Consider the following 27,826-nt stretch of genomic DNA (forward strand, 5'->3'; position numbering starts at 1 on the left):
GATAGACTTTGCTTGGCCTCTATCATCCCAATCTCCCCACTCCCGAGACACAACCGTGCTCAACAAGCTCTGGCGCACTCGCACAAGCCTCTCCACCACTATGAACATGTAAGCAAACCTTGTGGTTGGAGGTTTCAATAGCTCAAGGTCACTGTAAGCCCGATAGATGCTGAGGACTTTGGGTCTCTTCGTGACAAACTTCAGGATACTGCGGTCTGTGGAGAAGATGGCATCAATCCAAGGTATCTTCCCTAGGTCCTCGATCAAAAGATCATGGCAATGTGAGGCACAGGGTGTCCACACAATCTTAGGGAACTCATCTTCTAACATGGCACCCATTGACACACAATTGCTGCCATTATCTGTCACCACCTGCACCACATACTCAACACCTATCTCCATAATGGCTGCCCGTAAATGCTCCCAAATATACAGCCCTGTAATCACTGTACCTGCAGTGGAAGCGTCTATGGCTCTCAAGAACATGGTTCCCTTGCAAGAAGATACTAAAATATTGTACACATTCCTCTTGCGTGCATCTGACCATCCATCACATAAGAGTGTGCATCCATATTTTTTCCAAGTCTCTTTCAAGGGCTTTATTTGGTCTTCCACACATTCCCTCTCTCTTCTTAGCTCTCTTGTCTGCAAGGCCTCATATGTAGGCCCTTCCCATTCATACCCAATGCGGCTTACGGCTCTCATGGCCTTCCTCCATCGTGTAGTCTTCGCCACATGAAAGGGTATTGCACATTGTATGAAGAGCTTTGTGAGCTCACTAGTGGCCTCCTTCACTGCTTGCTTTTGCAAGCGTGCTTGAATGCTAGACCTTTGCAGTGATCCTCTTTTCCCCGCACTAGCATCCACACTAATTGATCCATGTGGCAAGGGTGTTCTTGTGGCACTAGGACCTGCGCTCGATGTAGTTGATGCCCCTCTACTTCTCTTTGCAGAACCCAATGTGCTGGCATCATCCAATGGCTCAGTGTCAGCAGCCTCTTCTTCATCTTGCAGCCCTTGTCCTCCACTTTTTGCAGCCAAGGCTGCCATACGCGCACGCTTCCATTCTGCTAGGCCACCTTTCACTGCAGTAGGCACGAACTCACAAGGTCCTACATCCTTGCAGGGAACACCTGCTAGATGGTCTTTCACCCGTGTGACAGACCCCGTCTTGCTTATGCCGCAATAGTTGCATCTCCACTTCTTGGAGCCACCGCCTCCTTTATAACTATCCAGGAGGGAGACATGGACCCAATAAGCATCTCTCGGCATTGAGGAGGATGGAGAGGTGAGAAGGAGGATGGAGAGGTCACAAGTGACTTGTGAGAAAGGATGGGAGGTAGACTGTAGAAGGAGGATGGAGAGATAGAGGTAAAAGAGGATGGAGAGGATGGAGAGGTAGAAGTGAAGGAGAATGGAGAGGAGGAGGATGGAGAGGTAGAAGGTAAGATTAAAGAGAGGATGGAGAGAAGAAGGATGGAGGGATGGAGTCAGGAGAGCAGGCTGCCAAGGATGGAGAAGATGGAGCAAAGGATGAAGAGGATGGAGAGAGCTCAGAGACGGATGGAGGTGAGGGCAGGTCCAAGAGCAAAGGATGGGATGGAGAGAGCTTGAAGGATGCTGGAAGGAGGCTGGATTCTGGAAGGAGGCTGAAAGAAAGCGGGACTCGGGAGGCGGCGAAAAACGGAGCAGGCCGCGGCGAAATTTGAAAGAAAACAGAGAAAACCCGTTTTTAGGGTTTTTGGAAAAAACAGCAAAAACGAAACGTCGTTTCTTGACGAAACGGCGTTTCCGTTTCGCCGTTTCCGTTTCCTGTCACGAAACGTGCGTTTCGTGCAACTATGATCTCCATGAAGCATAAGGTTGGTGTACCACTTAAGTGCATTGCCTTTCAAAAATGTGGTGACCTTCCTCATCTTGGATGCTTCTGTAAACAAACCCCCAAGAAATGCAGCATCAAACTGTTGAAGGAATGTGAGGGCTTTGTACCTGTCTTGTACTCCATTATATGTATCAAACTTGACATGAGAACCACCGTCCTTAAATTCTTTATATACATTTGATATTGGCTGTCCCAAAGATGGCTGTATATTTGCAGCATTCCCTTCACTAGGGAGAGCCATGCTTGGCTGAACATTAGGCATGGGAGCATATGCTGTGGCTTGCATGCCTGGCTGCATTCCCACATTGTCATACATGGCTTGCCTTCTATGCCCAATTGGCAGTGAAATCAACATAGCATCAAAGATAGAATCCGTACCAAAATATTCAGGTTGCTGCCTCAAATATGGCTGAGGTGGTTGAGCCACATTTATGGACTGCACATTATTATTTTGAGGAGTAGAAGTACCCAAACCAAGGCCTTGTGCTGGCTGCTCATACTGTTGCACTAGCTGTACTTTTTGTACCTCTTTCTCAAGTGCTCTTTTGGGTGATTCCTCTCTCTTGGAAGTCACTTTCTGAGTCATTTTTGATGGCTGTCCCTCATGGGAAACTGATGCATGAGTGTGCGGTCCGCCATGAGAAGCTGATGCATGTGTGTACTCACTCTTTCTGTGCTTGTGCTTTCTTGATTTCTTCTTCTTCTTGGCATTTGTTTGCACAATCTGAGCCAAATTTCGAGCTAGCTGAGTCAAAGCAGTCACTGCACTTGCAAGCTGTGCATTCAACATAGTAGCATCATCTGACTCACTGCTAGAACTAGTATCACCGTTGAGCTCAGTTGTAGCTTCATGTGTGGCCTGCTAAAAAGGCATTTGTTGTGCTCCTTGCAGCTGTACACTAGCTGGATCATTAAGGCTTTCCTGCCTTCTCCTTTGAGGAGTTGTGGAGCTCTCTTGCTCATGGGTACCATGTTTATGGTTGTAATATTCAGCTATCAAAAAGTGCAGCAAAGATATCCTTCCACCAAACTACTGAGGCCCACCTCTTGAGAAAGTGTGTGGTATCTCGGCAATGGAACCAATGAAACCGGCCTCTAATCACTCAGAGGGCAGTGGAACTAAATCTTTAATCACTTCAGCACTTATTTACAGCTCACAAAGCATATATCATAACCATTAACCATTGCATGATCACCATTTGGCATTTACCCATTTGTTCACAAACAAAACCACTGAAAAAGGGATGGAGGCTAGAATGCCCCTGCTCAACAAACATAGACAAGTGCACCCGATTGGCCCCAAACACCGTGGCGCCCCTTTCGGTATTTCTTTATATTTCACAGTGAAATGATTACAAGTTGCATTTGGGAGACCTTCCCTGCAACTGAGCACGCAGCCCCAATTTACTAAGCCTTCGCAAGGATTTCAAGCATAGAACACCATCACATAAGTGCACTGAACCCATAGGCTCAATCCAAAGGCATTCTCTTTTTCGAGTGCAATTCCATTGGTTGTCCAGATGCAATCACACTGCACCCCAGCTGCACTCTCTTTGAGTGGTTTCCAGATGGCATTCACAAAGCTTTTCAAAGCTCCAAAATAAAATCAGCAAAGTACCCAACCAAAGAATGACTCATGTAGCACTGCCTGGGCACCTATGAGCCAAGAAAGAGGCGGCACACGAGGCCAACCAATAGCTTTTGGCAAAAAGAAATTGCAACAGCAAAATCACAACTCACCAAGCCCTGAAAACTCGAACCAAGTCCTCAATTGCCAAGAGGACATAGTAGCCAATGCCCAATTGCATTCTCAGCCAAAGAGGAGTGCAAAAGCATGAAGAAAGAGCATTTACAAGAGCCGACCAGCAAGAATTCCACTGAAAAATGCAAAAAGAAGCACTTTTGTCGTGAAGAAATGGGAGTTCTTGGGCTCCATTGAGAAGGTTTTGGAGAAGTTTTATCGCCGGAAAGTCCTCCAAAACTGAGAAAAACCAGTCAACCAGCGCGTAGGACCACTTGAAATTCAACAGAAAGCTATAGCTTTGCAAGAGGAGAGGCCCATGAGGCGGTAGAAGCAAAAAGGTCGAGAAAAAGCCACTTTTGCAAATTCGACCAGCAAAAGAAGTGCTCAGCTCTGCCCGTTCTACCAAACGCACGGAGGAAAAAGCATATCACCACGAAGGGGAGGCAGAGGGGAAGCCATCGGGCCAAACGGAAGTCGAGGAATCCAAACGGGTGAGGAGTTATGAAGAAAAACGGAATTCAGCTGAAGGAGGCTGAAAAACCAGTCGAAAATCTCAACAAAGGGAGAAGATGAGAGAGAAAACCACACATGTGAAGTTTAGAAGGCCCAGGAAGGTCTAGGAATGGCAAAGGAGCATGTAGAAGGCACTAGAGCCACCTGGAACTCTAGGGGGGCCACTGAAGGTACATGGCTCTCTAGGGGGCCCATTAAAAATGCCACATCATCATTTCTCAACAACCACTCTTTTAATTCCTTGGAATGCTTTTGGGCCTAGGGATTAATTACGCTTATGTGCTAGGCACCATGCCGCGTTTAATTACACATTATTAAACCCATGCTTGGACTTTTAAAACCAAAGTTGTCACGGTCTTGTAGTACATTAAAGTACTTAGAATTTCACGCCCCCGTGACAATCACCTTAATGCTTGACCACCATCAAAATGGTTCTTGCACTCGCTATGCATAAAAAATGGCCAATAACTTCAATGGATGTGAAGTCTATATTTTTGAGTCAATATTTTTGAATAATGGAGGAGGAGAGGAGCGTTATGTGGAACAGTATCTCAAGCTTCAAATATTGGGGAACAAGGTGGGCAGACTCTGTACGGCACTCTTAGGGATGCAAAAGGTTTGTTGCATTATCTTCTTGAGATTGAGGCACAACAAGTCAGCGATGGAATTTTTCCTCACAACAGAAACACTGTAGAGAGATTTTGGAGTCATACAGGACGGAGGATGCAGACTAGATGCAATGCCCATGGAAGTATGTGCTAAGTTATCCAAGGAGGACCCTTCCCCACCAATGGGTATTACAGGTCGATTGACAGCCTCATTTACCTATCTAATATGAGATGTGACATCAGCTTTGCAATTGATTTGCTGAGCCAGATGTCAATAGAACCAAGGGAGAACCATTGGCTGGCTGCTATACGTGCTCTAAAGCACTTAGATATGGCTTGAGGGGACATTCTCAGTGGCTTTTGTGATTTAGATTAGGGAGGAGATTTCAACACGTGTGGAGACACTTGGAGATTAACTTCGGGGTATTGTTTCAGGCTAGCAGGACTCTTTGATGGAGCTAGAGTACCCGAATGCTTGCATTGCAACATGCAAAAGCGGTATGGCTCCGATGCAGATGATAGGGGTTCTAGCTAGGATTTGACACTCCTAAATTTTGGCAACTATAGTTGCGATAGATTTAATGCCAGTCGATGCCTGACCTCTCCTCTAGTTCCTTCTTTACCTTTCTCTCCTACAATGCCTCATGAGTGCCTCCCCCTCCTCCCCCCCCCCTTCCCAAACACACACGCACTGTTGGAAAGGTCACCTCTCCATCTGTAAGCCTCCATATGAGGAGAGCATGGGGGGGGGGTGAACCTAGGGTTTGAGGGAGTACCACATGGCAGCATCCTGGCTGCCATGTGGGTGCTATTCAGTGAGGGGGTTGCCACATGGGCAGCACACAGGCTGCCATGTGGGCAGCAAGCAGAGGGAACACACCTGTAGTCAAGGTGGCTGCAACAGATGGCACCAACAACAGGAGCAGATGGCGAGGCATTCAGCATCAGGATCTGGCCTGGAAGAGGTGGATCTGGAACAGCAGACATGGCGGGGTGTCCCAGGTAAAAAGGTGTGATGACGTCAGCAATAGTACGGACGTGTACGGGCAGGACATGGTGCCGGCAAAGGGCTGCAGCATGGCAGGTGTACAGCCTGCAATAGGGTCTCCAGCAGCAGCAAAGGGCAGCCTAGCAGCAGCCCAAAAAGGGCCTGGCTAGGGCCCTTATATAGGGCTGGTTGAGCCAGCCAACCAGGCCGACCAGCAGGTCAGCTGGTTAGGGTTGGGCCAGCCAACCAAGTCGGCCAGAGGGGGTCGGTTCATCCCCATATTGAGTCGGCTATTTTGACCAGGCCTTGGGCCTATAAAAGGAGAGGCCTTGGGCCTCATAATTCATCCAACATTCAGCAAGAGCAGGAGCAGACAGGAGCAGCCAGAAGCCACTCCCTTGGGCCTCACACTGGGGGTGAAGGAGAGTGGAAAGTGTGCTGCAGGCTGAGTTCCCTAGAGGCTGGACCTTGGCTGTCTTCTAGGGCAGTGAGGTGTTGTGATCATCAATATACATCTTCTGGAGCAGCAAACCTGCAGCAGACAGGAGCAGCAGTTAAGGCATTCTTGGACCTACTCTCAGGAGGTGAAGAAGACCTACAGAGAGCTGCAGACTGAGCTAGCAAGGTGCTGCCCACCTAGGCTGATTCTCAGGCAGTAAGGTGGAGAAGAACACTCTAGACAGAGAGTCTACATTTGCTCGAGGTGGAGCACGCGGGCTCAGAGATCTAGAAGTGCTTGACATCTGGTAGGAGAACCTTTTGGTATTGTATCCTGTTCTACTTTGTGGACGGACGGAAATATAAAGAGTTGCTTCTATACTTGTCTCTGAGCATTGTCTATTTACTGTCTTGCACATCTATGCACATAAGTTAAGAAGTATGTGATTCCACACCCCACACCACACTGTGTGAGCTCCTGGGCAATACTATCATTCCGCTTTGCGTACCCTCTGTTGGGTAATTTTCTGACACACACACACCCTGACATTCCCTTCCCTTCTTTTTCTCTTATTGTTTTCCATTTCCCTCTCGCATCCCCTTCGGACGCAGCACACATTAGAGGCATTCTTGCAGTGAGCTGGTGGTCCGAAGATTGCAATAAGAGCAAGTCCAGGGAGCTGATCGGTAGCGGGCTTGTTGTACTAATAATTGGCTGGCTGAAGGTCCTTTCCATTGTTTCCTTATGCACTACAGTTCCTTGCCTTTGGTTGTTGCCGGCCTGCCTTGTGACTCTTTTGCTGGAGATATCAGGGGTAAAGAGCCTTTGGACTGTTGATAGTCACCATGTTTGAAACAAGTCGATCGTCCTCAAGACCATGGGACAATCCAGCAAGACATTCCTTAGGGGTCGAGCTATCAGCTCACCTCCCAGCCATTGATCCAGTATAAAGTATCACCCTCCGAGCCTGGGATCTAGACTGTTGCAGGAAGCCAGCCAGCCTTGAGGTTAGAACATGCGTCCTATACCGCATGCTCCTTCCTTTAGCTGCCACTCTTTGGCCAATAGGTCTACGTCCAAGCCTCAAGGGAGGCTCCAACCCTCGGAGCCCCTGGCTCATACTTATTGGCCTGGTACTGGCTAACCTTAGGCTTCATGGATAAACTTTAAAGTAGCTTTATTGTACTCCTACTGGCCGGGTCATCTCCAAGAGCCTTCTATATGGCTGTGCTGCACCCCTTGGCTAGATGAAGATTCCTCTCTCTGATCTGTTGAGCGTAGACCTCCATGCGGATATCTAATTAGTGCCTGTGCCCTTCATGAAGACGCCTATCTGCTGCTGTTGAAAGTGCCTCAGGACTGTTGAGTGTTAAGGGCTGGATGCCCCAGCTGCCTGCTATATGTTGCTTATGGGTACATGCTGCTGGCTGGGGTGGGTGGAATGCCCAACTAGCTTCTCCAAAGGACTGCACAAGTGCTACAAATGAACTGTCGACCCACAGGGGCTGATCTGCTGTGTGGACTGAGCTGCTGGGAGGAGTGGGCTGGATGCCCAACTATTGCCCCAAGGTCTGCTTCAAGTAGCTGTTTAATTGATGCTTCCCACTGCTCATGGGCATAGATGAGGGCCTATGTATTCTTAGGCTGCCTCCACTTCACCCCCTATGGGGGCTAGGATCTGGCCTATGAGGGCCTATGCATTCTTAGGCTGCCTCCAGTTCACCCCCTATGAGGGCTAGATGTGGCCAAAGGCTCTTGACCCGAGCTTTGTCTGCCGGCTGACTTTACTGCCTTGCTGTGGTGTGCCCCACCTATGTCACGCTTGAGATTCTTGCTGTAGGAGGGGTTGCAGCGCTAGCTGCTGCCAGGGGTGTGGAAATCCGACCATTGCAGGTTTTACTGATTTGCTGCTGTTAATGGACAACCACAGTCCTGATTTCAGCTGGTATGCAGTTTCCTTTGCTCATGGAAAGAGTTGCTTCTTGTTTTTCTGAAGTTCTGAGGTGTTTTCAGAAATTGAGGCTAAATGGCCACACGAGTACCACCTTGGTGCCTGCTGACTAAAGCAGTTGCTGCTCCAAATGCTGAGTCTTGCACGTGGAAGGTGTACATAGCAAGGGTTCGCCACCCTTTCAGGGTATGTCCATGTGGGCTCCTTCCCAAGGTTTCTTCTCTCATCACCAAGATCTAGGTAGAGAGAGAAGAGCAAACCAGAATAAATATGAAAAGTAATGTATTTCTCTAGTATCTTTCACAAACATCTCTCAATTCAAGAGGGTCAATGTGAAAATGACACGGCAAACTCCAAATACTTGATACAAGCTTTTTATAAAGTAGCACAACCCTAACCTAACCTGACTCTGGCCCTGATCTTACACTGCACATATCCCTAACTCTAGGTGACAATGACTTGGAAATTTCAAAAATCACTCGACGGACCCTTGTATATCTAACAACCTCGAACTCATGACTTTGCAACGCCTTGTATTTGACGCTAAGGGTACACACACACACACACACACACACACACACACACACACACACACACGTGTGCATGCCTGTACACACGTGTCTTCTCCTCCAGCAGATGAATGAGCCACAAGGAGGTGGGAGACACGTGAGGAAGTGAAGGTACAGCAGCAGATGCACCAATGATTGACCACTATCTAGATGATACCATAACTATGCCACTCATGCTTCAATAATTAGAAGCACGGGGGTTCCATGATAGGTGCAAGAAAAGTATGTAGTGGCTGACTCCGTTGAGTAGGGTCGTCGTCCTTGGGAAGAGTGATTGTCAACAGCTGTTCTTGAGCATGCCTACTAGGTACTATCAGCCAGATGCCCCAGGCACACAGTCTCAACCTTTTTTAATCTACAATGCCATTTGCAGCTGTCTCACCTTCAGCTCTTTGCCATGTTTCTCTTTTTAGAGGAATACACAGGGATATAATCTTCTTGAAGCCCAACACGTGACTTCTTGGCAGATTTTAACTGAGGCTGTCTGCACACAATTGGCATTTGCCCGAAATGTTTCATTGCTCCAGCTTTTTTGCACATTAATGGTTGAGCTTTCTGTCTCACAGAAAAATTTGGGGACCAAGGAAGTATACAGGTTGGACTAGGTGAGAATGATGATGGGTCCCGTCAACAGGTTCGGCATACAATGTTTGACAAGGGCCAAAGCAAGCGCATTTGGGGTGAGCTCTATAAAGTAATAGACTCCTCCGATGTGGTGGTTCAGGTACTATTTTAAATCTGAGTCCTCTGTACTGAAGATTCTTTTCCGCTTGTTAGCAATACGGTTGTTTGGTGATGGAAAATGTTCTTTCTGATGAAGGTCTTGGATGCAAGAGATCCTCAGGGCACTAGATGCCATCATCTTGAGAAGCACTTGAAAGAAAACAGCAAGCACAAGCACCTAGTTTTTTTGTTGAATAAGGTTGGTTCCTCTTTTTCATATTCGTCATATGCTTTGAGAGTGATGAAAAGATTTCTTTTCTTTTAATATTTCGAGGCCTGGTAGATACTGGCATGCTTTTTGAGCGATTTCACTATGTTCTGGTTCCACAGTGTGATCTTGTACCAGCTTGGGCCACAAAAGGATGGCTTCATGTTCTTTCGCGGGAGTATCCAACACTTGCATTCCATGCAAGTGTGACAAATCCCTTTGGCAAGGTTTGTTTTCCAATTCTTGCTTGCAGTTGGTATTATTTGTCTAATTTGTTTTCCAATTCTTGCTTGCAGTTGGTATTATTTGTCTAACATGCGAATTCATATCCTTCTCTATTGGCACTATTGAAAGGCTTTTGAAAGATATTATTATTATTTATTAGCCTTCTCCTTAATTGCTAGCCTGTGTCATGATTAAGCCTGCCCTTCACCTGCAGAGTTCTGGCAGAAACGCATTGCATATACCTTAGTATAATGGATGTTTATGCATGTATGTCTGTCCCCTGCGCCCCCCCCCCCCCCCCCCCCCCCCCCAACAAAAAAAAAATAGAAAAAAAAAGAAGAAGAAAAAAGAACAAAGAAAAAGGTTGTGTTAAAAACTTGAGAACAATATAAAGAGTGAGCTACCTGGAGACGCGGATTTATCGATCCATGATGTCTTAAAAGTGTTTGCTGCTCTAGCCTTGCAGAAATGCTCGCACCTCTCTCAGCGTCAAGCCAAATCTTGACAAGGGTAGTAGCAGGACAAACCTACTACTTTCCCATCACTAGGCTGCAACGTTTGAGGGTTTACAAGATCTCAGGATTGTAAGCAGATCAGAGGTTGGTGGAGCATTAGCCTGCAGAAGCAGCAAGGAGTGTCCAGAATTGCATCACTACTCTGCCCACTGAAGCTCTAAGAGAGCACACAGGCTGACAGAGCTAAGTTGCCAGGAGGAGGTAGATGACAGTTCTGAGTGGCTAGGGGTCCACATCTAGGCAATAGCTTATCTGTTAGATGGTGGCACACTGAGCACACCCTTTTGTATCAGGTTTTGTCCATTTGTTTGAAGCTATCCTTAATATATGATCTACTGTTCTACTCCATTGTTGCACTATTCAAGGATCTAAGTTGATGTCTATCTTCTATATTCACGTGTGTACACATTAAGGAAAGGAGTAAGATTTGAGCTAGCAATGTGTGATTTCTGGGCAAATGTGTACGTAATCTTCCGCCGTGGGAGTGCTACCTATAGGAAGCAACCTGCACTTTTGTTTTCTAACAAAAGGCATACTGCCCCTTTGTTAGCCTCGCTGCCATGCCCCATGTGGATAACCGTCAATCTGCCTGTTGACAATCTGAAGCATGCACGGCCAGATCTTTTGCGCGATGGGGCAGATCCATAGGCAATAGCAATTCGTGTCTAAGTCCCCTACCATGCAACAAGGGCATATCCCACCTCTCCTTATCTGCTCCTGCTAAGGACCTAAGGGAGGCCTTCAACAAGAAGAAATATGTTGGAATGGTCACCTTCCCATCTGTAAGCCCCAATATGAGGAGAGCATGGGGGGTGAACCTAGGCAGAAAAGATAAGGGAGGGGGCTGCCATATGGGCAGCACCTCACAGGGAAAGGACTTGCCACATGGGCAGCACATGAACTGTCATGTGGGCAGCACAGAAGCCTTTCAGAGGCTCTTCAAGGGCTGTCTGCATGGGCTGGAACAGGCCCCGAATAGAGGCGGATAGGTAGCGCAACTGTACGGAGCAGTACAGAGGGTGTGCAGACCCGGGACAGGTGGCGTGCAACTGTACGGAGCAGTACGGGACTGGATCAGGCCTGTTGGAGCAGCAAAGGAGGCTGCCATGAGGCAGGGACCTGCCTTCATATAGGCTGGGCCCTTGCCTTGATTGGAGGGCCAAGGCCCTAGAAGAGTGGGCCCAAAAGGCCCTGGTTTGTGAGCCCTAATAGGGCTGGACCAGCCACAGACTGGTTGGCCAGTCTGGTCAGCCAGTTTGGTGCAGGCTGGTCGGTTTTTGCGAGCCCCCTTGGGGCCTATAAAAGGAGGGCCTCCAGCCTGTTGGAAAGGTCACCTCCCCATCTGTAAGCCCCCAAATGAGGAGAGCAGGGGGGAGGGAGACCTAGGGCAACGTATGTCCAGAGAAAGGGGACAGCCACTGTACGGATCAGTACGGGCTGCTGCAGGGCAGTGTACGGACGGTGTGCAGGGTGCGCCAGGGTCCGGACAAGGGCTGAGCAGAGGCGGATCAGTAGCAGCATGGAGTTGCACCGTTGCAGCAGGTATTGGGCAGGTCTATGGCCTGCAAACAGGGCTGGCAGGTGGCAGGGTAAGCAGTCCAAAGGGGCTGGGCCCTGCATGGAACAAAGGGCTGGCAAAGGGCCCTAAATAGGGCTGGATAGGCAGCCAAGCAGCCAACCATCTGGTCGGTTGGTTAGGGCTGCTACAGACCAGCCAGTCGGCCCAATTAGGGCTGGCTGGTCGGTTGGTTCTGGAGGGCCTTGTGCCCTATATAAAGAGGGCCTTTGTGCCCTCATAACTCATCATCTGGAGCAGCCCTCTGACAGCAGACATGAGCAGCAAGCAGGCTAACCTTGGGCCTATCCATAGGAGGTGAAGGTGACCCTGAAGGAGCTGCATACTGAGCTTGAGTGGCAGCCCACCGAGGCTGGTTTCCAGACAGCAAGGTGGAGAAGATCTTTGGACAGAAAGTCTACTTACGCTCAAGGTGGAGCATGCGGGCTCGAGTCTAGAGATAGCCGGCAGATAGGAGGAGGACCTTGTGGTGACCACACCATTGGTGGGACTCTGCATCTATCTCTTTTGTATTGTGTCCATAGCTTTGGACGGAAATATATTATTTTGGTGGTTTCTCTATCTGGCTGGTTCATTGTCTATTGATGAGTCTGCACATCTATTCTATGCACATAAATTTAAAAAGTTTGTGATTCCACACCCCACACCACACTGTGTGAGCTCCTGGGCTATTCTATCAGTCTTCCACTGTGCGTACTCTCTGTTAAGTCATTTCTAACATTGTATCAGAGCCTAAGTAGGAGGCTCTTAGGTGTGGGAACCTGAAGGCAGGGACCTTGCTGAAGGACGACCCTGACTTAGACGCTCTTGGGAATCGACTTCCACGACTGGAGGATTGTGCCCTTGCGAGAAGGAGGGTGACTCAGGTTCAGTCAGGTGCATTCAAAGTTCTAGTCTACTGAAAATTGAATTTGGTTGACTTTGCTGTGTGGTATAAACAGCAGAGATGTCGACCTCTACAGCCTCTTCAGCCCCTGCTCTCCCTTGCTCCTCCCCCAGTTTTCTCTCATTCACTATCCCTAACTTTGGACAGTCTGGGAAACTGGACGGGACCAACTACCCGATCTGGAAAGTGAAGATCCGGAGTCATTTAGTGGCTCGGAAGCTATGGAAACTAACAACGGGAGTGGAGGCGAAGCCAGAGGACGTAGTGGATAGGCAAGGGAAGATATTCATGGCAGGAGAGGAGCTCGAAGCTCGGGAAGACAGAGATGCCCATGCCCTGGCATTAATCATAGGGACTATGGCAGACTCTATTCTTCCACATATCCAGATGGCTGAGATGTCAGTAGAGGCGTGGGTCACTCTGAAGGATCTATACGAGACGGACAACACCTCTCGGATTTTGCTTCTTCAACATCAACTCTACAATCTTGATATGGAAGAAGGAGATACGGTACATAGCCACTTTATGAAGGTCAAGGTGGCGAGGGATCAGCTGGCAGCAGTTGGTCAGAAGACAGACTCATGCCATTTGGCCTTGATGGTACGAGGAGACTACCTTAGAGTTTCAAGAGCTTTGTTACGACTGTGACAGCAGGAGAGAGGACCAAACCTCTGACGTTTGAGGAGTTGGGTCCATTACTACATGAGGAAGCTCGGGAGAAGCTCTACAATGAAGACAAAGACGACAAGGCAATGCTAGCGAAGGATTACGTTGGCAAAGGAAAGGGCAAGCCTAACGGTGGCAAGTCTAAGAAAGACGACTTTGACGATGAGGAGACTTCGAAGATGAAGCAGAAGAAGAAGTGCTTCTATTGTGATACGCTAGGACATTTTGCAAAGGACTGTAGAAAGAAAAAGGCGGATTGGAAAAACAAAAAGGAGTTCGACTCAGATTTAGAGGGAGAGGCCAAAGCAAATGTGGTAATCAAAGAGTTGTTCCTGGTGACATCACCGAGTGATACTGAGGTTAGATATGTTGACCAAGAAATCATAGTGAGGATGTTTGACATAGAGATGTGGGTCGACAAGGAGTCAGATGCCTTTGTGAAGGTGAAGGACAGCATGGAGCGCTTGGTACCTTCCAGGTGCGTGGCTGTTGACACTAACACGAGGGTGGATTCCATGGAGGGCCCTGGGTTCTCATGGTCAGATGGATGCTGTACTTTAGAAGGGGACAATACACGATTACACAGGCTCTTGGTGGGTGCCTCAATGAGGTATAGGGTTTGCTTTCAGAGCAAACACACAGGCAGTACACTAGTCTAGTATTTTGCATTTAAGCCTTTATAGCATGCTGTGGAGAGACTCTGCTCTTCATTCTTCTGAGGAGATTTGAGATTGGAAGGAATTGGCCTTCTTCGAAGGCAGAAGGGAAGGTATTGGTGCTTCTTTAAATCTCGGACGTAGATTGCTAGAAGGTGATGGACAAAGAGTACTGAAGCCAGAAAAGGACCTGCTTGAGAACTTGGCGAGAGTTCATGGTCTAGGTTATCTGGAAATATTCATTGGTTGCAGACCTTGCCAAAGGAAGGACGGGTTGAAACAGACCCTCAGAGCATGGTGCCTGGAAGACTCCAGGTTGTTTACTCATTATGAGGGGGACAACTAGAAGATCACGATGGTTGGATTGCTCGAGTTCGAAGGGAGGAACGTGACTGAAGGAGGTGGTGCCAGGAGGCGCTACCAAAGATGGACGTGTGTAGCAGGATGGTGTGTGGAAGCGGAACCAAACTTGGTGGAGCAGGAGCCATTGGATGAAAAGTCAGGAAAAGATTGACACCGAAATGATCCAGAGGACTACGATCAGGGAGTTACTGGAGCATCGTCATCGACGTGTTGGCATTTGGCCAAGATGTGTCGGTAAGAGGGGGTGTTGGAAAGGTCACCTCCCCATCTGAAAGCCACCAAATGAGGAGAGCATGGGGGAGGGAGACCTAGGGCAAGGTATGCCCAGAGAAAGGGTACAACCACTGTACGGATCAGTACAGGCTGCTGCAGGGCAGTGTACGGAAGGTGTGCAGGGTGCGCCAGGGTCCGGACAAGGGCTGAGCAGAGGCGGATCAGTAGCAGCATGGAGTCGCACTGTTGCAGCAGGTATTGGGCAGGTCTATGGCCTGCAAACAGGGCTGGCAGGTGGCGGGGTAAGCAGTCCAAAGGGGCTGGGCCCTGCATGGAACAAAGGGCTGGCAAAGGGCCCTAAATAGGGCTGGATAGGCAGCCAAGCAGCCAACCATCTGGTCGGTTGGTTAGGGCTGCTACAGACCAGCCAGTCGGTCCAATTAGGGCTGGCTGGTAGGTTGGATCTGGAGGGCCTTGTGCCCGATATAAGGAGGGCCTTTGTGCCCTCATAACTCATCATCTGGAGCAGCCCTCTGACAGCAGCCTTGAGCAGCAAGCAGGCTAACCTTGGGCCTATCCATAGGAGGTGAAGGTGACCCTGAAGGAGCTGCAGACTGAGGTTGAGTGGCAGCTCACCTAGGCTGGTTTCCAGACAGCAAGGTGGAGAAGATCTTTGGACAGAAAGTCTACTTACGCTCAAGGTGGAGCATGCGGGCTCGAGTCTAGAGATAACCGGCAGATAGGAGAAGGACCCTTGTGGTAAGAGCAGAGGACCACACCATTGGTGGGACTCTGCATCTATCTCTTTTGTATTGTGTCCATAGCTTTGGACGGAAATATATTATTTTGGTGGTTTCTCTATCTGGCTGGTTCATTGTCTATTGATGAGTCTGCACATCTATTCTATGTACTTAAGTTTAAGAAGTTTGTGATTCCACACCCCACACCACAGTGTGAGCTCCTGGGCTATTCTATTAGTCTTCCGCTGTGTGTACCCTCTGTTGGGTCCTTTCTAACAGCATTTTCTCCCACATGCAATAATAAAGTAGTATATTCACAGCATTGGTTCCATTCCGAGTTTCTAGCTAATTGTATAACTCTGTTTAGTTTCTTCGGTTGGTATAAGAGCTGCTGATCCAGAGATGGAAACAAGGCTGAATCGTCCAAGCTCATGACTTTCACTGGTGCAAACTTTCCCGCCTGGCAATTGAATGTTCGCTTATTTTATGGAGAAAGGGCTCTAGTTAGCTGTTGTTGGAATGGAGAGAAAACCGACTGCTCAAGATTCACTTGACAAGGTCGCACAGTGAGAGAATCGTAATGAGAAAGCTCTTGGCATCTTGGGGAGAGATCTCGTTGAAAAGTTCATTCACCATCTAGACCAGACGAGGTCTTCATGTGAGAATTGGACCATGGTGGAGACTTTAATCGGTTCCGGTCTAGAGTTTTTAGTCTCAAAATGTCTAATAATGTATCATTGCTAGAGCACTTGAGCAGGATGAGAGCTATTCTGAGGCAACTTGTTGACCTAGGTGTTTGGTGGAAACTCTTGCTTTTGTGCTCTCAAAGTTTGTCGGATACTTTTTTATCAATGTTCATGAACCTTTACCCCTACTTCAGTTTGAGGGGTGTGTTGGAGAAAGGAGACCTTCAGCATGGGTTAGAGATAAGTCATGGATAGGTCAATAAACACGTCAATTGAATGCATGGCTTTGCATGGTGTGTTATGGTGGACGTCGACTTTGTATGGGAGGCAAATTTGGCGTTTATCTCTTCCGGGTTTTATGGGTGTGATCATCTCGGCTACTCCTAGCTAGTGCTCGTGATTCTTGCATGATTTGTGGATCTACAAAGTCGGCTACGACTCGTCCTTCTGAGATTAAGCAATGGCCCATCGTCGTGGTGAGCAATAGTAGCATGAGCTTGTTAGCAGCTTCTCTTGTTAGCCTTGAAGATGTTCTTGTAAGCTTAGGATCCTCCAACAAGCCCGGTAGGAATGCAGAGGTTCCTCTATGTAGTTCTCTGAGTATTTTCTCCCATATGAAATAAGAAAGTATTCCAAGTTTTCAAGCTTCCTTCTATTTGCAGCATTCGGGTTCCTTCTGAGTTTCTTCTAGTTAATCGCATGCGTGTGTAGAACTCTGTATAGTTTCTTCAGCCTTCTCCCTCACACGCTCAATGAGATAGGACTATCAATTGGCCCCCTTTTGTAGTGGAAGCCCTTCGATACTTCTTGCGTTCCCAGGAGGTAGGCCTACTAGGGATGCTCCTTCCAATTTGCTAGCTGTCGGACTAAGACTTTGAGAGGATCACTAGTTTAACCCTTCTCCTACATTGATAAACGCTTGCAATTTTCACAAGGCAGACTGCGGTTAGAGCAACACGCACCGCATGAGCCTCACCAAATTCTGGTCTCCATTGTGAACCAACCTCCGATCAAGGAAGTGTTAGAAATGACCCAACAGAGGGTACGCACAGACTAATAGTAATGCCGAGGAGCTCACACAGTGTGATGTGGGGTGTTGAATCACAAACTTCTTAACTTACGTGCATTGATGTGCAAGCCAGTAAATAGACAATGCTCAGAGACAAATATAGAAGCAACACTTTATATTTCTGTCCGTCCAGAAACTAGGACAGGATACATTACCAAAAGGTTCTTCAACTACAAGCCATGCACTTCTACGTCTCTAAGCCCGCGTGCTCCACCTCGAGCATATGTAGACTCTCTATCTAGATCCCTTCCACCTTGCCGTCCGGAAGCCAGCCTAGGTGGGCAGCCACTCTAGCTCACTCTGCAGCTTCTCCTAGGTCACCTTGTCCTCAAGAATGTAGGCCTAAGGCTCCCCCTTTGCTGCTCCTGTCTGCTGTCTTGAGGGCTGCTCCACGTGATAATGAATGAGGGCTGTCATAGAACCTCATAGAGGTTCCTCTGCATCTCTCACGATCTGTGACGTTTTCCTTTCTCTATATCTAGACTTATGGATGGTTTGATGAATGGACACTTGTGGAAGGGTATGCCCTTTCGACGGGACACTTCCTATGAGGCACAACCCTTCGCAAGAGACATTTTATTGAAGAGACATTCCTATTGTAATGTACCCTCTCATCAAGGGTCACACCCTTCACAAGGGGTACACACCTCTTCATGCTCATACACTTTGGAGTACACACCTTTTCATGTGTGACTCTTCACTCTCTATATAAGAGAGGCATTGTATGGATGACACAGTACAGCTACACTACAGACACTCAAGCAATACAATTATTCCTTGTTCTCTGCTATTTCAGTCTCCTTTCTGTTCCTTAGCACATTTCTAAATATAGTAAATCTAGGATTTCTTACAGTGGTATCAGAGCAAATTTTGCTCCTGCCTGTAGGAAATGCCCCCCACCTTCTAGCGCCTATCTGATACATCTCTTTCCGCTAGAAGGATATCTGTGCACATTGTGCATGGAAGAGATGGAGAGAATGAGCGTAAAAATTTTTAGCATCAACCCTGCCTAAAGTCATCAATGGCCTCTCCATCTCCCACACATCACGAGTTGATGTGAATGGACACGACAAAGATCGTGTCTTTTCATGTGCTTGGGCTGTCCCAAAACCAAGGAACGCACCTTTTCCACCAGCGGACACACCTTTTGATCAAGAGTCTTGACTCCTCACCCAAGGGACACACCCCATCGTGGAAAAAAGGACACACCTCTTCATGTGGGGACACCCCTTTTAAAAACAGGGACACACCCCTTCATGAAAAGGTGCACCTATTCCAAGGGTCACACCCCTTCGAATAGGCACACCTTTTGGCACCAAGCACTTATAAAAAGGGTACCTAGAGGGGTTAAAAAGGAAAACCCAGCCCCAAACCTTAGGTCTACCCTAGATACCCAAGGGTTAAATAAACCCACCCTTTAATTTTTTTGGGCAACCACCCAACCTAAGGCAGCACAAACGAAAAGACAAAAGGGACGATCCAATTTCAACGCCCGTACAGTTATTTCGTCAAACAGGTTGGCCTCCTTGCGCAGCCCCTGCCCTCGCCATTTTGCTGCTCTGCCCCCTCGCCATGTGCAGCCCCTGCCCTCGCCAGTTTTTCGGCCCTGTTTCCCTGCCAGCCTGCAGTGCCAGATCAGCGCCAGTCCCTGCAAAGCCTGCAGCCTGGTTTCGCCAGCCTCCATCGTGATCCAGCCTGCAGCCTTTGACGCCTTTTATCGCAATCCAGCCTGCAGCCTGTTTCGCCATTGACAGCCTGCCCTCCCCCCCCTTTGTTTCGCCAGTCTTTATTGCGATCCAGCATTGGACATCTGCAGCCTGTTTCGTCATAGACAGCCTGCCCCCCCCTTTGTTGCGCTACATTACCTGCCAGATCAGCAGCAGTTCAGCCCTCCTCTCGCGAAGAAGACAGCCTGCTAAATGCGCCCTGTTCCTGTTTTCCAATCCGGACCAGCCAGGCCCAGATCTGCTCCTCGCAACCCACTGCAACAAGGACCTCCGGACAGAAATCTGCAGGCCTTTTCTACGCAACAAATTGGCAGATTACATCAATGCTAGGTGGATTATTTCCATTCTACTTTTAAGGATTCTCTTGTCATTATCCAATTACAGCAAATGAAAGACGCTCCCTTAAAGCATGGAAACCCCTGATAATTCACCCGGCCACACCTCAGGCATCATCTACCACACAATATCGTGTTCAGATTGCACAACCAGCCCATTTCGGAGCTTTGGCATCGTGGGTCTTCTGTGTCACGTGCCCTCCTAGTGATTTGGACCACATCCTATACCTTCTGCGTGAGGCACCTCAGTTACATTACTTCCTCAGCACAGTCCACGTTGTGTTCCACGAGACAGGAAGATACCCAGAACCCGATATTCCTCAAGAGTTTGCTGTCCATCTTTGGAGAGAAATTTACCCCTCACCTTCGGCATCTTCAGGGTACTCTCCACCTCCTTCAGCTCCCAGATATCCTCCTATACAGGTTGTACCTTCCCCAAGACCGTATTTACACTTTGAAGGCACTCCTTCTCCTGGATATCCTCCACTTCCGACAGCAGCTCCTTATCCCTTCTCAGATCCGTGGACTCTGCAACCTACTCTTGTACTCTCACGAGCAGTAACACCCATTTCGGCATCACCAGTGTTACCTCAGACAGGACCTCCTTTACCAGATTTCCACGGGTGGTTCCATCCTGCCTCGCCTACCCCCTCCAACATGAGCAACCTCAGGGAGCAGCCCGAATCTTCTTCCAGGACCTCAGATATGTCGCAACGCTCGCGTGCAGCCTCTCCAGAGATCAAAGAATCAAGTCCAAAAAAGACCCCTGAAGCCAACATACAAGGCGAAACACTACTGCAACTTCAAATTTCCTAGCTTCAGGACAGCATCTCCGACTTGGTCCGAAAAGTCCAACAACTCCAAGATTCTCGCAGTACCACACATATAGAGGATGACGTGACGCAACTAGACGACTATGCGGATTCATTCCCACCTAAGGTAGAAAACACTGAACTCCGTGCTCTCTACCGTTTACTCCAAGCTTCCAAAACTAAAAGACTTGACATTAAACTTCCGGAAGCCTACACTGGTCAACCAAATCGCCGAACAGTTGACCAATGGCTCGCAAAATTGCGCATGTACTTTGATACTATTGACCTCACTGAAGTTAAAAAGATCGCCTTGGCAGCCTCCCTCCTTAAGGATACAGCTTTCCTATGGTGGCAAAGACGCTTAAAGGACGGCAAAAGTGTGTTAACTTGGGAACGTTTTGAACACGTGCTCCGTAAGCAGTTCATACCTGCCAATGCGGACTTCCAAGCACGTTCAAAACTCTGAGAGTTGGAGCAAACAGGCTCCCTGTCTTCCTACATCTCTCAGTTCACCACATTGGTGCTGGAGATTGATGGTTTAACTGAGGATGATCGCCTTCATGCTTTCATCTCAGGCCTAAATCCCTCGTTACGTATTGATGTCCTTAAAGCAAAAATCACCACCACAGCTGGTGCTATTGCTTACGCATAGCGCATTACAGATTTTCAAAACACAGGGAAGCAGAGTGCTAATCGCACACAGAACTCTACTATGGCCAAAGGTGCTCGTCCTCAAGATAACACCAGGTTTCGAAAAAACTCCGGTAATCAAGGCCAGCGACAGTCTCAAGATCCCTAGAAGTCTCAGAAATTGTATGCTGGATTCCAACAGAAGTACTCCTCCAAGGATTGCGCCTCTTCTTCTTCACAAAGTCATCACTGACATCTCCAACATAAAGGTGCGGCCACTGACAAGAAGAACAACTCCATCACAAAAGAACTTTGTACCATCTGCAGAGGCAACCATAGATGGTTCGATTGTCCCAAGCGACCAAAGCAAAATTCCAATATGGAACCTAGCACTTCCCAAACAGAAGATGCTACCCCAGCACAAGACAAGAAAGGCAAAGCTGTTCGAATGGCAAATACCATCCACCTGAGCCTTGCCAGCAATCCCGAACCTTCCTTGACCACTCAAGTACTTTGTGTTCAAGGATCGACTCGTGGAACAACGGTCACTATCCTCATCGACAGTGGCTGCTCTCGTAACTTCCTAGCTAGTTCTATGGTCGACAAACTTCGGTTGACCACCAGTCCTAGTCTCATGGACTATCAGATTGAACTCGCAAATGGAACTACCTTCTTGTGCAACACCAGGATCAAAAACTTGTCTTTTCGCATCCAAAATTATACGGACAAGTTGAACTTCGACATCATGCCTCTTTCTCGGTACGATGTCATAGTTGGACAACAGTGGCTCTACGACTATGATCTATCAATCAGTTTTCGCAGCCATACTATCCCGTTTGTCCACCAAGAAAAACTTATAGAGCTAACTGGTTTAAGGGACTCTCCTTCAATCCTAGTTGCCTCTGCCCTACAAGTAAAGAAGTGGGTTCGTAAACGTCAAGTAAAGACTTTACTTCTGTTGGTTACGGCAGTAGAGGAGACACCAACAAAGGATCCTCCTGAATACCTCAACCAATCTTTTTTCCAGCCCTACCTGGATATTTTTATAGGAATTGCCAAAGCAGTTACCACCTCGACGACCAGTGGATCACCGGATCGAACTTATTCCCGGAAGTAATCCACCGTCGAAACCTCCTTATCGGGTTTCTTACACTCAAAATGAAGAAATCCAAAGACAGGTGACCGAACTACTCGACAAAGGTCACATTCGGCCTAGTCGCAGCCCTTTCGGATCTCCTGTACTACTTGTGGAAAAAAAGAATAAGTCAGTGCGCCTCTGCATCGACTACCGAGCCCTCAACAAGCTCACTGTAAAAAACAAGTGTCCATTGCCTCGCATCGATGACCTCTACGATCAACTTCTACACGCAACACAATTCTCAAAGATTGATCTTCGTTCAGGTTATCATCAAATTCGCATACGAGAAGGCGATGAGTACAAGACAGCTTTTCGAACAAAGTATGGACACTATGAATGTTTGGTCATGCCTTTTGGGTTAAGCAATTCCCCGGCCACATTCATGACACTAATGAACGACATCTTTAGGCCTTTCCTCGATAAGTTCGTCGTCGTTTACCTCGATGACATCCTCGTTTTCAGCAGATCCCTACATGAGCACAAACAACATCTTCATCAAGTTTTTGAAGTTCTCCGCGTAAATTCTCTCTACATCAACATTGCGAGGAGTGAGTTCTTCAAGACCCAACTCGAATATTTGGGACATGTTATTTCAGCTCAAGGCATCTCTGTGGATCCCAAGAAGGTCGAGGTAATCCGAAACTGGCCTACTCCTAAGAATGTTCATGATGTCCGCTCTTTTCTCGGATTGGCAAACTTCTATCATACAAAGGTCTATCAGTTTTCCGAAATCGCAGCTCCTATGTCCGAATTATTGAAAAGCACAACAGTTTTTCAGTGGCTTCCCGAAACAGAGTATAGTTTACAACAACCTAAGCAAGCACTCACTACCACACCAGTTATGGCTATTGCTGACCCAAACCTTTCATTTGAGGTCATGACCGACGCTTCCGACATCGCTACAGGAGCAGTCTTGATGCAAGAAGGCAGAGTTATTGCTTTTGACAACCATAAACATTCTGATATCCAAACCCGATACCCGGTTTATGATAAGGAGTTTCTTGCCGTTGTACATGCTTATCGCTCTTGGAAACATTATCTCATGGGAGCCGACTCGGTGGTTAAGACAGACCATCACTCTCTAAAGTATATCTTTACTCAGCCAGTCATGAACGCTCGACAAGCACGCTGGGTTGAGTTTCTGGCCAACTTTCACATGACCATTGAGTACATTCCAGGACTACGCAATGTAGTTCCAGACGCTCTCAGCAGGGTAACTCTAGCATCAGCTATGGTAATCTCTACATTATCTGTGGATGTTTCGAATTCATTCAAAGGGAAGTATTTCAATGATAAAGACTTCGGCACAGCAGTACAAGTTCTTTCAAAAGATCAACCTTCGACTTTCGAACAGAAGATTTTCTCATCCTATTCTTATACGGACGACCTTCTGTACTATCAAGATCGCGTCTGTGTACCACATGACAAGGATGTTCGACGTCTTTTGTTAAAAGAGCATCATGTAGTTCCTTATGCTGCCCATCCATGCATCAACAAGACTTATAGGTTACTCAGTGTAACATACTACTGGCCTCAGATGAAAAGCGACGTCATCAAAATGGTTACATCTTGCTTATCTTGTCAACAAATGAAAGCAAGCCGACGACTTGCAACATGACTTCTTCAGCCTCTTCCAGTTCCAACTGAAAGGTGGGAAAGTATTTCCATGGATTTCATTACAACACTACCACGATCCTCCCGAGGTAACACTCAGATTATGGTAATTGTTGATCGATTGTCCAAAATGGCACACTTTGTTGCTTTTTAAAGCAGTGCACAGGCTCCGGACATCGCCAAACTCTTCATACAACACATCTTCCGACACCATGGATTGCCCAAGAATATCATATCCGACAGAGATCCTAAGTTTACCAGCCACTTTTGGATTTCACTGTTCGAATCTTTGGGAACAACTCTACTGTTCAGTTCAGCCTACCACCCAAAATCAGATGGCCAGAGTGAAAGAGTCAACCAAGTTTTGGAAGAAATGCTTCGACATTATATTCAGTCACGCCTAGCAGCTTGGGAAGAGTATCTACCACTCCTTGAGTTTGCTTATAATAACTCTTTCCATAGTGCCATCAGCATGACTCCATTCCAAGCAGCTTATGGACACACTCCGATTGTACCAATGAATTTTGTACTTCAACATCGAGTGGCCCTAGCTGATCAACTGGTTCAAGAAATGCAAGACATTCTACTCCAAGTCAGGGATCATATGCGAAAAGCGCAAGAGCAATATCAACGGTCTGCCAACAAACATAGACGTCACCTGGAATTTGACATTGGTGACATGGTGCTATTATTTGTAGCCCCACATCGCTATAAGACAGTTAAGTGTGTGTTTCCTAAGTTGCGACCAAGATACTATGGACCTTTCCGGATCGTCAAGAAAAATTCACCTTTAAGTTACAAATTGGAATTACCACCATCATGGGGTAAAATTCATCCGACATTTCATATTTCTTGGCTAAAGACGTACATTCCAAGCGATGAAGCAGTTCCTCCTGCAGGTGATTATGCCCCAAAAATGGAAGACGATTATGTTCTCCTTATTCCTGAGCGTATTTTGAACCATTGACAGCGAGAGACTCGACATCGACTTATCACAGAATTCCTTGTTCTTTGGCGAGATCTGGACGACTCCGACGCTACTTGGCAATCTGATGAAGACTTACAGTAGTACCCTGACATTTTACAGCAGTATTTTTAAAATTTACCGTGATATTTTCTACATCAGTTCATTATCTCCACCAGGGTCTTCTTTTGAGTGGGAGGGGATGTCACGATCTGTGACGTATTCCTTTCTCTATATCTAGACTTATGGATGGTTTGATGAATGGACACTTGTGGAAGGGTATGCCCTTTCAACGGGACACTTCCTATGAGGCACAACCCTTCACAAGAGACATTCTATTGAAGATACATTCCTATTGTAATGTACCCTCTCATCAAGGGTCACACCCTTCACAAGGGGTACACACCTCTTCATGCACATACACTTTGGAGTACACACCTTTTCATGTGTGACTCTTCACTCTCTATATAAGAGAGGCCCAATTGTATGGATGACACACTACAGCTACACTACAGACACTCAAGCAATACAATTATTTCTTGTTCTCTGCTATTTCAGTCTCCTTTCTGTTCCTTAGCACATTTCTAAATATAGTAAATCTAGGATTTCTTACAGCATCCCTACGAGGCTTGTTGGAGGATCTTATGCTTACACATCTTCAAGGCTAAGCCCCAAATCTATCTCCCATGCAAAGTGCACATCCACCAACACTCCATGCAAAGCCATGCATTCAATCCACGTGTTTATTGAACTATCCACGATTTATTTTAACTTCAGCAAACAAAGGCTTATTGAGAAGTCCATGCAAACATAGTGCCTTTCATAAAGGCCCAATCAACTCTGCATCTTCTTGAAATTTGGGAGGATCAGCGTGAGAGCCTGAATCAACTTAGTGCACCCAATTCGTGGCCTCGTGGAAAGGGAAATTTTGCGTTTGTTCTTTCCACTCATGTCGGTAACTGTGGTTGCTTTGGTATTGGCCATGGTATCATCATATATGCGCGCATAAGTCATGGCCTCCTGCAACGTTGTGCATTTGTTGTTCTTTATCTGCAACTTGTAGGAGTCTGGCAAACCATCCATGAAGAAACCTAACAAGGTCACTGGATCCATCTTAGTGGCCCTGGTTTGCAGATCCCGAAATCTTTGAAGATAAACTTCAAAGGTCAAGTTTAATTTTGACATATTGAGGGCTTTGAGCTTGCCAACGATATCGTAATCATCCTCCTTCTTCAGGAACTCCTTCCTGAAGACCCCTTCAAAATCTGTCCATGTATCGGGCTTAGGCTGGAGTTCCTTCCACCATAGCAAGGCTTTACCTGACATGAACCCTGCTGCAAGCTGGATCTTCTTCTCATCTGGGTATGGGTGGAATTGGAAGTGTACCTGCCACTTGTGTAACCAAGTGTAAACTACCTCCTTTGTTCTCGACTTTTGGTCGCCCGGAAAAGGGTTTGAAGTTATATTCGGGCCTAGCACTGAAGCCATGGCATCCACATGTGTGAGTGCCTGCAGAGTGCTAGCCAGAAGGGTGAGAGTTGCTTGAATTCCCTGGAGTTGCTGTGTCAACCCCGATTGATTTGCATTGACCTGCTCAAATTTTCCATCTAGAGCAGTCGTAAATTCACTGAAGGCCTTTTTGGTTATCAGGTCATCATAGAGACCCTGATCCTCCTCTCCCACAGGAGTGTAATCCAAATCCTGCTCTCCCATGGTGAACTCGGGATTTGCAGCATCAGACATGACTGAAATCTGATTTGAATACGAACTGAGAGAAATAACTGACTGAAACGAAGCGCAAAGGAGAATGGAGCAGAGGAAACCCGTCCCAAGAGATGCCGATGGAAGGAGATGCTGGAAACTGGCGAACCGGAAGCCCACAAATCCCGGGACCTCGCTGAACCCGCTACCGGATGCACGTACGAAATCCTGCAGCAACCGTGCTGCTGATGTGGCTGTACGGTCTGCTGACGCAGGCCGTACAGGTTCTGACGGGGGCCGTACAGATGCTGACGTGGACTGTACGGCGTCCGTACAGTCTGCGGGTACCGGCTCGGAGCAGGGGGTGCTGACGCAGGGTTCGCTACTGCAGGTACCGTACGGGAGCGAGCAGTGTACGGCTGCTGACGCAAGCAGTGTACGGCTGATGCAGGCTGTACGGTGCAGAAGCAGAGCTGGCGCGAGCAGTGTACGGCTGACGCAGGCTGTACGGTGCAGAAGCAGAGCTGGGTGCGAGCAGTGTACAGATGATGCAGGCTGGCGCAGGCTGGCTCGTGATTCGAGGGGCTGCTTCAAGGCTCTAGGCTAGGCTGTGGGTAGGCTGGTACCCTGCCCCATCTATATAGGGGGCAGGGCAGCCTTATTTGGAAGCTCTGCTTCCAAAAAAGGCCAAGCTCCCCTAGCTTTAGAGGGGGTGCTTTTTTGAAAAAAGCACCCTCTGCGCAGGCTGCACACAGCCCTCTACGCAGGCTGTACACAGCCCTGTTCGCTGCCCTTTGAGCCTCTCCTTGCACCCGCCTGTTACCGTACTGCCCTGGGCGTCACCTCTACGCCTCCCTTGCAGCCTTTTCGCCTCTCTCTCCTACCTTTCTGCTCTCTCTCCACTTCCTACAGCCTTCTCTTACAGGCCTTTTCAGGGATCTCGAATTCTCTCCCTCCTTTTCTTCTTCCTTTTCCCTGATATCTGTCCACCCCTCCTATCCCAGGTACCCAGCAAAAAACGCAGCAACAGATTTCGAAATTTAGGGCATACCTGGAGGAAAAATCCGTCAAAAATTCCCGCGTCAGAAGTTCCTACCTCAGGAGCTGGCTCTGATACCAACTGACACATCCCAGCACTCCTGAACCCCTGATCTGCAAAACAACCACACACAACATCAGATCTGAGCAGGCTGCTCACCACCCAACCATGACATCTACGGGATGCGATCCCGAATCAGAAGATGTCCCCTCCGAGCCACGAGCTGAGCTACTGGCACGAACCCCCAATCAGATCCAAACCAGCCTGGTGTCCCATACCACCAGGTGGGGCTGTGAAGCCCTGGATCTGACACTGGGCCTTGGGCTACGCTAAGATGCAGGCGCGCGTCTGTGACTCAATCCAGGAACAGACCTGGCACCTGGGAACGAAACTTGCTCCCAACTGCTCACTGAGAACTGAACCCCTGGGTCCCTTTTATAGACTCGGGCCCCGACGCCAAAAATAGCGAAGACCTATAAATAGTTCGTACCCTTGCCACTCAACCCGAGAATCAAGCCTGCCTAGCTCTAAGCCTCCCCAGGCTAACCTGAGCTAGTTCTGTGTACCCAGTACACGTCAGATACCAATCCGTGCACATGTAAATAGTTCGTACCCTTGCCACTCAACCCGAGAATCAAGCCTGCCT

At 47.8% G+C, this 27,826-nt stretch overlaps 1 protein-coding gene across 1 annotated transcript in view; it reads left to right on the forward strand.

Annotated features, from left to right (window-relative positions):
* Positions 1-27,826, forward strand: part of ATNUG2 (GTP-binding family protein) — a 47,083-nt gene that overhangs the window by 10,747 nt on the left and 8,510 nt on the right. The window contains exons 4-6 of the mRNA XM_087392248.1: positions 9,261-9,418; positions 9,515-9,616; positions 9,748-9,852. Coding sequence (XP_087248374.1) covers positions 9,261-9,418; positions 9,515-9,616; positions 9,748-9,852 — 365 coding nt within the window. The remainder of the gene's footprint in view (positions 1-9,260; positions 9,419-9,514; positions 9,617-9,747; positions 9,853-27,826) is intronic.

This window comes from Dipteris shenzhenensis, chromosome 21 (genome assembly GCF_047967505.1).
Source record: "Dipteris shenzhenensis isolate YYH24624 ecotype China chromosome 21, Dip_SZ_1.0, whole genome shotgun sequence".
In the NCBI taxonomy this organism is placed as follows: Eukaryota; Viridiplantae; Streptophyta; class Polypodiopsida; order Gleicheniales; family Dipteridaceae; genus Dipteris; species Dipteris shenzhenensis.